The 12,032-nt window shown below is 39.5% G+C and overlaps 1 protein-coding gene across 1 annotated transcript; it reads left to right on the plus strand.

The window, feature by feature from the left end:
• The first annotated feature begins 3,787 nt into the window (after window positions 1-3,787).
• On the plus strand, window positions 3,788-11,760 carry LOC110463906 (mucin-2-like). Its single transcript, XM_021518840.1, has 7 exons — window positions 3,788-3,941; window positions 4,762-4,849; window positions 5,395-5,461; window positions 6,352-6,432; window positions 7,030-7,101; window positions 9,960-11,553; window positions 11,596-11,760. Exons 1-7 carry the CDS (start codon window positions 3,872-3,874, stop codon window positions 11,670-11,672), a joined length of 2,049 nt encoding a protein of 682 aa, XP_021374515.1. The 5' UTR covers window positions 3,788-3,871; the 3' UTR covers window positions 11,673-11,760.
• The last annotated feature ends 272 nt before the right edge of the window (window positions 11,761-12,032 follow it).

Genomic DNA, 12,032 nt, shown 5'->3' on the forward strand with positions numbered 1-12,032 from the left:
GGGGGGGTAAATGTGTCTCTGTGTGTGTGTGTGTGTGTAAATGTCTCTGTGTGTGTGTGTGTGTGTAAATGTCTGTGTGTAAATGTCTGTGTGTTAATGTCTGTGTGTAAATCTGTGTGTTAGCAGTTCCATAGTTTCATTTGTCAACTTTAAGTAACCATAAGTGTGGATCCTTCTCCACTTGTTTAAATGTCTGTGTGTAAATGTGTGTGTGTTTAAATGTCTGTGTGTAAATGTGTGTGTGTGTAAGTGTCTGTGTATAAATGTGTGTAAGTGTCTGTGTATAAATGTGTGTAAGTGTCTGTGTGTAAATGTGTGTGTGTGTAAGTGTCTGTATAAACACACACATTTACACACAGACCCTTACACACATTTATACGGTCCTACATACACTACAGAATGAGTTTTGTGTACTTACACTGGTAACACATACACTACAGAATCTTCTTTGTGTACCTACACTGGTCACACACACACTACAGACTGGTGTTTGTGTACTTACTCTGGTCACACATACACTAAAGAATGGTGTTTGTGTACTTACTCTGGTCACACATACACTAAAGAATGGTGTTTGTGTATTTACACGGGTCACACACACACTACCGAATGGTGTTTGTGTGCTTTCACTGGTCGCACCCCCACTACAGAATGGTGTTGGTGTACCTACACTGGTCACACACACACTTCAGAATGGTGTTTGTGTATTTACACGGGTCACACACACACTACCGAATGGTGTTTGTGTCCTTACTCTGGTCACACATACACTAAAGAATAGTGTTTGTGTACTTACACTCGTCACACACACACTACAAAATGGTGTTTGTGTCCTTACTCTGGTCTCACATACACTACAGAATGCTGTTTGTGTACTTACACTCGTCACACACACACTACAGACTGGTGTTTGTGTCCTTACATTGGTCACACACACACTACAAAATGGTGTTTGTGTCCTTTCACTCGTCACACACACCCTACAGAATGGTGTTTGTGTACCTGCACTGGTCACACATACAGAATGGTGTTTGTGTGACCAGTGTAAGGACACAAACACCATTCGGTAGTGTATATGTGACCAGTGTAAGGACACAAACACCATTCTGTAGTGTGTGTGTGACCAGTGTAAGGACACAAACACCATTCTGTAGTGTATGTGTGACCAGTGTAAGTACACAAACACCATTCTGTAGTGTGTGTGTGACCAGTGTAAGTACACAAACACCATTCTGTAGTGTATGTATGACCAGTGTAAGTACACAAACACCATTCTGTAGTGTATGTGTGACCAGTGTAAGTACACAAACACCATTCTGTAGTGTATGTGTGACCAGTGTAAGTACACAAACACCATTCTGTAGTGTATGTGTGACCAGTGTAAGTACACAAACACCATTCTGTAGTGTATGTGTGACCAGTGTAAGTACACAAACACCATTCTGTAGTGTATGTGTGACCAGTGTAAGTACACAAACACCATTCTGTAGTGTATGTGTGACCAGTGTAAGTACACAAACACCATTCTGTAGTGTATGTGTGACCAGTGTAAGTACACAAACACCATTCTGTAGTGTATGTGTGACCAGTGTAAGTACACAAACACCATTCTGTAGTGTATGTGTGACCAGTGTAAGTACACAAACACCATTCTGTAGTGTATGTGTGACCAGTGTAAGTACACAAACACCATTCTGTAGTGTATGTGTGACCAGTGTAAGTACACAAACACCATTCTGTAGTGTATGTGTGACCAGTGTAAGTACACAAACACCATTCTGTAGTGTATGTGTGACCAGTGTAAGTACACAAACACCATTCTGTAGTGTATGTGTGACCAGTGTAAGTACACAAACACCATTCTGTAGTGTATGTGTGACCAGTGTAAGTACACAAACACCATTCTGTAGTGTATGTGTGACCAGTGTAAGTACACAAACACCATTCTGTAGTGTATGTGTGACCAGTGTAAGTACACAAACACCATTCTGTAGTGTATGTGTGACCAGTGTAAGTACACAAACACCATTCTGTAGTGTATGTGTGACCAGTGTAAGTACACAAACACCATTCTGTAGTGTATGTGTGACCAGTGTAAGTACACAAACACCATTCTGTAGTGTATGTGTGACCAGTGTAAGTACACAAACACCATTCTGTAGTGTATGTGTGACCAGTGTAAGTACACAAACACCATTCTGTAGTGTATGTGTGACCAGTGTAAGTACACAAACACCATTCTGTAGTGTATGTGTGACCAGTGTAAGTACACAAACACCATTCTGTAGTGTATGTGTGACCAGTGTAAGTACACAAACACCATTCTGTAGTGTATGTGTGACCAGTGTAAGTACACAAACACCATTCTGTAGTGTATGTGTGACCAGTGTAAGTACACAAACACCATTCTGTAGTGTATGTGTGACCAGTGTAAGTACACAAACACCATTCTGTAGTGTATGTGTGACCAGTGTAAGTACACAAACACCATTCTGTAGTGTATGTGTGACCAGTGTAAGTACACAAACACCATTCTGTAGTGTATGTGTGACCAGTGTAAGTACACAAACACCATTCTGTAGTGTATGTGTGACCAGTGTAAGTACACAAACACCATTCTGTAGTGTATGTGTGACCAGTGTAAGTACACAAACACCATTCTGTAGTGTATGTGTGACCAGTGTAAGTACACAAACACCATTCTGTAGTGTATGTGTGACCAGTGTAAGTACACAAACACCATTCTGTAGTGTATGTGTGACCAGTGTAAGTACACAAACACCATTCTGTAGTGTATGTGTGACCAGTGTAAGTACACAAACACCATTCTGTAGTGTATGTGTGACCAGTGTAAGTACACAAACACCATTCTGTAGTGTATGTGTGACCAGTGTAAGTACACAAACACCATTCTGTAGTGTATGTGTGACCAGTGTAAGTACACAAACACCATTCTGTAGTGTGTGTGTGTGACCAGTGTAAGTACGCAAACACCATTCTGTAGTGTATGTGTGACCAGTGTAAGTACACAAACACCATTCTGTAGTGTATGTGTGACCAGTGTAAGTACATAAACACCATTCTGTAGTGTATGTGTGACCAGTGTAAGTACATAAACACCATTCTGTAGTGTATGTGTGACCAGTGTTAGTAAGCACAAACACCATTCTGTAGTGTATGTGTGACCAGTGTAAGTACACAAACACCATTCTTTAGTGTTATGATGTCCATTCTAAGTTGTCTATAGAACCGAGGTATTTGTACATACTTTGTTCTATACAGCTGAAGAGACGGGCATTTCTACAATTCTACTGATGTAGAAGTACCCCATCAATTACTACATATGGAGAAATCAATCGTTAGTACAGTACTTTTATTCAGGTCACATGCAGCATATACTCAACCTTCAGTAGTTGGAGTACTTCTTGGGATGGCAGGGCTTTGGGTACTATAACCAGGCCTTGTTCAAACTTATAAACAGAGTTATGGCCCTTTATTACTCGAAATCACTTATCACTTTATCTCATATATTCTGTCGCTTGCAGTCGCTAACTTTGTACCTGAGTACCACTCTGAATGACAGATTGACACATAATAAAGTCATGTCTTCTGCCCTACTAGTTTTGGACCTATGTTCTATTTTGATACGAAAGTTTGTTCAGAGGTGTGGGTGTATATATACATTGCTCAAAGTACTTTGCCTTGTAATATATATTCAACTAGTTTGTCAAAACAGATTTGTGTTTCAATAGTGTTTTTATCAGTGAAGTTTTTTCCTTCAGGACAAAAAAAATCAGTGGTAGTTCCATCCACATCCAAGACGGAATACATCATCAGAAACCTAGAGAAAGATAAGCGGTATGGTGTGTCCATGTTTAGCTCTGCTTCATCGCAAACCAGCCTCCGCAGCGAGATGAAGTATGGTACAGCCACCAACAATGGTAGGTTACAGAAAAGTTCATATTTCATTCCAAACACCACCCAACAGTGGACGGCTAAAATAATACAGAATCAGGGTACTCGGTAAAGAGTACATGTCACGACATGCTGTTTACTATTGTGCCTAATTCAGAAACACAGTTATTTGTAGTATTTTAACTTGGATTTATGTTGTTTTGTATCCATTTAGCTAAATTGCTTATGTCAGAGACAAAAATTGACATACATTTTTTTTGAGATGGAGACAAAATTAGGGAGGGGGCTTAATTGCAGACACCCATCCTGTTCCCAGGACATTTGCCAAAATGGGGAGGGGGTTTATTTGCGAGAGAGGGCTTATTTGCGGTAAAATACGGTATAGTGCTCAGTCCGTTATAATGCCAGTACATAACAAGTAGGACAGGTGAACATCCCACAACAAACGTATAGAAAGAAATATCCATCACTTTACGGGTAGTTAGTTTTTAATCACCTCAGGTCCCTTGGACCTTTTGCTCTCATACTGTTCTGAAATAGCATTGTAAATACTGCAGTATTGTGTTTGAACCCTTGTGCTAAAAATCTGTCCCATAAATATGAGATATTCCGGGTGGGGGGGGGGAAATATATTTAACTATTGAAATAGTGTTACCCATCCTGCCCTGTCCTATTGCCTTTATTGCCATACCTCTACCAAGTAAATTTCTCAATAGAATTACATGAAAGTTTATATAGAGGTGAGGTAGGAGAATCACCTGGATCTAGAGGATTCCCGTGTTTCAGGGTCCCAAGGTAAGAGTCAAGATCACTGATTAGTAACCAGTATTTTTTTCATTTTTTCAGATCTTTCAACAGGAGGAATTACTGGTATTGCAATAGCTGGTTTATTTATTGCAGTCCTCATCATTGCTGGCTTGTTTTTCGTGGGCAGGTAATCATTTGCCATTCAGTTCTTTAAAAAAAAAACTTATTTAGGATGATAGTACGATTGCTATGGTATTATCACAGTACTGTGGTAACTTAAGCCCTCTTATGTTGTATGTATACTGAAACGAAGAAGTTACACAACTTCTAAAATTGTTATGTACTTTTGCTGTATTAAAATCGTGGAAATTAAAGTGCACCCTGCCTACAACCTTAACCAATGTTCAGAATTAACCAGGTGTGACGTGAAACCTTGCCCATCCGGTGCAGCTAAAATAGCAAAATACCCGTGCCTGCACAAACATGTGTGTTCTTTTTCATTCAAACCAGTATCAATTTGTCACTAATATCCAGACGCTACATCGCTAACACTTTTACAAACAATATTTCCTTTGACAATTATGCCACAGTTACTAAAAATTGATAGAGGTCGTGCTACTGCAATGCTTATGGGAGGGGAGCATGCAACTTCAGGTAGACCCAAAAACTGAGGTATGATCAAATTGCCATGATAATAACTCTATAACATTACATTCTTTCTTTAATTTGTAGAAATTTGAAGCAGCGATATTCACAAGCTAGAACACCGTATGAGATTGATACTCCTGAAGTGGAAAAGGTAATATTTAACTACTCGGGGAAAGTACTGATAGATTGCACTTGTTTTTAAAACAATTTGATTTCAAGGTCAAAGGTCAAACAAGTTCAAAACTTGTCTGGGCCATAACTTCTAAACCATTAAAGATATCTTTAGGTCAAGAGTGAAATAAGTGCAGTTTTTTCAGTTGTTTTACTAAAAAAAGGAGGTGAAGGGCTAAAATCCTGGGTGTAACCCGACGAAATTGGGTCACTTGGCAGGGATGTTGTTACTTCTGCTAACATGAATGGTTTCAAAAAAATCGTAGATAAAAGATTCTTCTTTGTTCTAAATATTTATTTAGTTGAGCTTTTCCGAGCCATCTGATTGTTTCAGTCGTGTGTGTGTTTCTGTCTAACTCTGCTGATAGACATATGGTACATGTGTTCCAGATCTGGTACATGTGTTCAGGATATGGTACATGTGTTCCACATATGGTACATGTGTTCCATATCTGGTACATGTGTTCCACATATGGTACAAGTGTTCCAGATCTGGTACATGTGTTCAGGATATGGTACATATGTTCCAGATCTGTTACATGTGTTCCACATATAATGGTTTCAAAAAAATCGTAGATAAAAGATTCTTCTTTGTTCTAAATATTTATTTAGTTGAGCTTTTCCGAGCCATCTGATTGTTTCAGTCGTGTGTGTGTTTCTGTCTAACTCTGCTGCTCGACATATGGTACATGTGTTCCAGATCTGTTCCATGTGTTCCACATATGGTACATGTGTTCGAGATCTGGTACATGTGTTCCACATATGGTACATGTGTTCGAGATCTGGTACATGTGTTCCACATACGGTACATGTGTTCCACATATGGTACATGTGTTCCAGATCTGTATACAGTTGCTTTGTTTGCTTCAGGGCTTATCTCCTGACCCTGTTTATCAAGATTCATCTGCCAGTTCTACGTCTCAACTGATCACGCCAACAAAACGTCCAAAGGTAAACACCCTTTAGCAGTACAGCAGATTCACAACTATAATCAAGGCAAACACCTTCATAAAAAAAACTTTCTTATTTTGCTTTCCTAGTTGTTACAAGAATTTACTGCCTTATTGAAGTGATTCTACTTTAGACCACAAAATTATTTGAAACTTGAAAGAATAGTCTTTTTCAAAACTCTTTATAATCAAATTCAAAACAAGTTATTTTTAAAATCTCACTTTTATAAGTTTGAATATTTCATATGAATTGTGAATATTAAGGGTCTTATATTTTCTGTCTAATGCTAAATATGGATACCATCACTTTGTTGCATGCTATGCCAGTAGTTGCTATTTGCTTTAATGGAGCATACTCGAGCTCGCAGCTATATCGATATAACTCAAACTGGAATGACAAATATTCTTGTAAATGCGTGTTGTTCTCCTTACCAAACTTTGATGCTGAGACAACTTTAAGTTGGGGGTCATTGTGATCCGACGGAATGTTTACCTGTAGTTGATGGTTTGTAAAGAATAGGTAGTAACTATGCCTTGAAAACAATATTGTTGTACTCAGATATTCTTGAATATAAACACTGATGATATTCTTAACCAGAAAAACAGGTTCATTTCTGACGACCATCAGAAATTGTTGGACCCCAACTATGCACTTATTACGGAGTCAGAGGTAGGAATCCTGAACATGGTAACATGTCAATTCAGAAATATCTTCCTATATCTTAATTTTCAGACCTTTTTAACCCAATGCTTATTAAATAAATCCCTGTGTCAAAACATGTTTCACCTCAGAAATATTAAAATGTATGGGAAATTGGTTGCTTCCTCTGTTTCCTATGGTTTTCTTCATTTCCCTTGGGATCAAATACATCATATAGCAGGACAACTATTTATACCTGCACTGAAACTTTTTCTAATCTCACACAGCGAACAGTGTTTATGTTATGTATTACATTTATGGCATTAAGCATGTAGATTTGTGTGATATGGGTCAAATATGTTAAAATCAACAACATTGACCCATTGTGAAGGTCACAAATCAAGAGTGTCAAAAACAAATGAGTTCTCCTTATGAGTCCTGATCAATAGAGAAATTATTTTTTGTCTCCAGTTGGCTGGGATGAAGGTCTATTAAGTTTATTAGTTCCCCTATGTCTATCTCTTCTGCTCATCAATTTCTGGGCTTGTATTCATGAAACTGTTCTCACGCTCAAGCATGAAGTATGTGCTTAAGCTGACTGTTATGTAACTCCCTTAAATCATATGACATAGTCAAATGGTCGAGTGGAAATATTGAAAATGACATTCGGCCTTAAGTCTTTCTAAATGTCTTACATAACATTGAGCATTTTTTTTATCAATTTATCTCTGGCACAAGAAACGGGCTTGAGCACAGAATCTGGGTTTGAGCATGAGAACTATTTTTTTCTGTCTTGCTTCGATATATTGAGTTGAAAATCTTCCTCTTTAAGGGTAACAGATCAAACTTGGGTCACAACTGATTATCCCTATTTTTTTGACAGTCATAGTTCTTTGAAAGACACATTTTAATAACTTTTTCTGGGTTTTTTTCCATGCTTGGAGAGATCAAGCTGAAAATTAGTATGTGGCTGCATATATTATAAACTTAGTTGTAGCAGATCAAGGTTGAGTCATGGCTTATTTTTTACTTATTAGCGTGGTTATGGCCCTTTGATCATTGATATACACTATTGTAATACTAATAGTCAGGCTTTTCTTTCCTTTTTTTTTTTCTTTTTTTCCCACAACTTCTCAAGTTCTTCACTCCTTTTGTTGTTTCCACCCTTTTTGACAGAGTTTTCCTCCATCAACCAAAACCTGGCACGTCCTTAAATGACCATAGCTGTTAATAGGACGTAAAACACAAACAAACCAAACCAAATCCTGAGTTACTTCCAAAAGCCTTGTCATTGTTTCCATTCCAACAGAACTAGTTCACACGATATGATTTCTGTTGATGTATTGTAATACTTTCAGTACAAACAACAACTAATGGTGTCAACACAATCAGTTTTCTGGACTCCAGGGTACAAGCCTATTGTCAATAAAACAGTCTGTTCAATAATTCCTAGGCTTAAGCTGAAATAAAAACGGTGCAGAATGAGTTAACGTGGGAGTTCTCTCCCTTTCCATCTAAGATGTTGAGATTTTTTACTTCCCTCTTTGGGAGATTTTGGTTTTATTATGCTATACTGTGTTGCTTTGTTTCTGTCCTTTCACACCTTTGAGCTTTAACTCATTCACCCCTGAAATTTCATTATGAACTATTCCAACCTTTGAATTGGAAGAGTTCAAATGTGTCTTCAGGGGTGACAGTTGTATGTAACGCAGTACAGAATTCTGTTAAATACTGAAGTTGCATCATATGTACATATGTGAGCTTATGTAGTAACAGTGTACATATGTGTCATTATAACATTTGACCAATATTATCATGATTTCATTTTATTTTTATTATTACTGAATTTTAGATATATCTTTGTTGATAAAAATTTGAGCAGAGATGTTAATTAGAGTTCTTATAGAGAGTGCTTTATTGGAAAGTTTGCAATGTAAATAAATGATATTTTACTTTATGTAAAGTCATATAAGGTGACAGTACCCAAAATGGATCGCCATCATTTTCTTCGTTCATTGAAAATTCAGCAGTTGAATTATATTAGTTTATGGTTGTATCAGAAGAAGAATATTGATAGGTGTTCTTACATATGAAATAAACACCAAGCGCTCACATAGGATATTTAAAGAACACTCTGACATCACTGATTTGCATTTCCATTTTTTTAGCAATGTCAGTACCCAAAACGGATCAGGGCTTGAATTTTGTTATATTTTGTGCTTCAAATAACCATTCTTTGTCACTATTTTAATGTTTTCTCGTGATCTTTGGAATTTGAAGGAATATTACAAATATTTCTTTATTCTAAACTATTCTTACAGTCTGAAACAAAATACATAGTCCTCATAGGCGCCATTTTTTACAACGTAAATAAAAATCTAGATTTTGAGCTTGAGATATGTCTTCTGGTGCTATTTCAACTTAAAAGTTAATCATCTCTAGACTAAAAATTATGCATAATTATGTGATATAAGGATAAATTATTGTAATACCTGTTGACATGTTTATTGATTTATGAACAAAAGACACAAGGCATATATAGATTTAAATACCATAAAATTCATTACGTTAAACAAAATTAAACCAAACCAAACCACTGAAAAATACATTTGGGCTACGGTGCTATAACGGCTGTGGTGTTTGGTACTACCTTCAGTTTGATTTGGCTATCTGGTAAGCAAATATGTGTCAGGTATCAGTTGTTGCTGGCCGAGCCAAGTAACTTGTGAGCAATATTGATGAATTGAATGTACATTGATAATTCTTGGGGGACTTACGAATCACATGACGATGTTAAATCCCCAAATGAAGCCGTCCCACAGCTGAAATACCCCCAAGAAAGGTTGTTACTGTACAGGAACACTATACCTGATGTTGTGGTTTTTTAGTTGCAGGATCTTGATGGCCAGTCGAATGTTGTTCAGATGCGGAACCGTTTGAAAATTGAGACGCAGATTAGTAAAGACAGTGCTAGGGGTGATAGCATCTCCACAGAGCCAGAGTCTCCAGACAGGATGGATCCCGTTCCGGAGTTTGTTTTGCCGGGGGCTGAGGTAACTTCAAGACCACCTGATAGATCATCTGATCCCTCCTCCTATATTAAAGTGCAAAACATACCACCCCAACAAAGTCCTGGCGAACAGAATGAGCCCCAGTTACCTGGAGACAGAGAGGTTATTACAGAGCCAGTCTCCTCTCAGGTGGTAAACATCAATCCTACTAACATAACTGTCGGCTTTGTAGAAAGATTAAACCAAAGGTCTGCTTGTACTAATAACGGATATATAGTTCCTGACCAAGTGAAGCTCATACCTGTCAGTACAGGTAGGCCTGTCGAGGATGTTTCTGCTCCAGAAACTAATTCATCAAGCACTGTAGGTTACTCACGTATTACTGCACAAAGCCCTGGACAGGGACAAGATCCAAGTAAACAAACAGCTGAAGGCATATCTGCTAGTATGGTCAGCACTGTGGAACGAATGTCGCATTATTCTTCAAATAAAGACACAACCAATCTTACCGGCCCATCACCTTCCCCATATATTGACTCCACCAATGTCCGTGGTCAATCACCTTCCCCTCCTGTAGACCCACACAATACCACCCCCACACCACCTTCCCCTCCTGTAGACCCACACAATACCACCCTCACACCACCTTCCCCATATATAGACACCACCAATGTCAGTGGCCAATCACCTTCCCTTCCTGTAGTCCCACACAATACCACCCTCGCACCACCGTCACCATATGTAGACACCACCAATGTCCATGGTCAATCACCTTCCCCTCCTGTAGTCACACACAATACCACCCTCACACCACCTTCCCCATATGTAGACACCACCAATGTCAGTGGTCCATCCCCTTCCCCTCCTGTAGACCCACACAATACCACCCTCACACCCCCGTCACCATATGTAGACACCACCAATGTCAGTGGTCCATCACCTTCCCCTCCTGTAGACCCACACAATACCACCCCCACACCACCTTCCCCTCCTGTAGACCCCCACAATGCCACCCCCACACCACCTTCCCCTCCTGTAGACCCACACAATACCACCCTCACACCCCCGTCACCATATGTAGACACCACCAATGTCAGTAGTCCATCACCTTCCCCTCCTGTAGACCCAAACAATACCACCCTCACACCACCGTCACCATATGTAGACACCACCAATGTCAGTGGCCAATCACCTTCCCCTCCTGTAGTCCCAGACAATACCACCCTCACACCACCTTCCCCACACAATACCACCCCCACACCACCTTCCCTTCCTGTAGTCCCACACAATACCACCCTCACACCACCTTCCCCTCCTGTAGTCACACACAATACCACCCTCACACCACCTTCCCTTCCTGTAGTCCCACACAATACCACCCTCACACCACCTTCCCCATATGTAGACACCACCAATGTCAGTGGCCAATCACCTTCCCCTCCTGTAGTCCCACACAATACCACCCTCACACCACCATCACCATATGTAGACACCACCAATGTCCATGGTCAATCACCTTCCCTTCCTGTAGTCCCACACAATACCACCCTCGCACCACCGTCACCATATGTTGACTCCACCAATATGTGATGAAGTTCCACCAGTTTTCCCATCTAGCAGCTGCCAATCCACATCTGAGAACATTTTATTCCAGAGCTCACCAGTGCCATTACAGGAAGATCATGACACCAGTAATGGTGCTACATCACCAGAGCCTGATATTCGTCATAGTGCTACATTAGTTGGCGATGGATTACCTCCCTTGTGGGTTGGGAACATAGTCAACACAGACAGTGGTAGCGTCATATTAAAACCATGTCCTGATCCAGGCTATGTGCTTTCTTCAAAAGTAAATGAGGGCCAATGTGTCCCAACGTCCTCATCAGAAACAACAGGATTATCTCCCTTGTGTGATGAGAACACACTCAACACAGACAGTGGTAGCGTCAT

Source organism: Mizuhopecten yessoensis, unplaced genomic scaffold (assembly GCF_002113885.1).
Source record: "Mizuhopecten yessoensis strain PY_sf001 unplaced genomic scaffold, ASM211388v2 scaffold10943, whole genome shotgun sequence".
Taxonomy (NCBI): Eukaryota; Metazoa; Mollusca; class Bivalvia; order Pectinida; family Pectinidae; genus Mizuhopecten; species Mizuhopecten yessoensis.

What these genes read in the sequence shown, in the direction of transcription:
- LOC110463906 (XM_021518840.1), top strand. Translation starts at nt 3,872, where the DNA reads ATGTTTAGCTCTGCTTCATCGCAAACCAGCCTCCGCAGCGAGATGAAG. An exon ending in ATACTCCTGAAGTGGAAAAG is followed by an intron (nt 5,462 to 6,351) that starts GTAATATTTAAC and finishes TGTTTGCTTCAG; the next exon opens with GGCTTATCTCCTGACCCTGT. An exon ending in CACTTATTACGGAGTCAGAG is followed by an intron (nt 7,102 to 9,959) that starts GTAGGAATCCTG and finishes GTGGTTTTTTAG; the next exon opens with TTGCAGGATCTTGATGGCCA.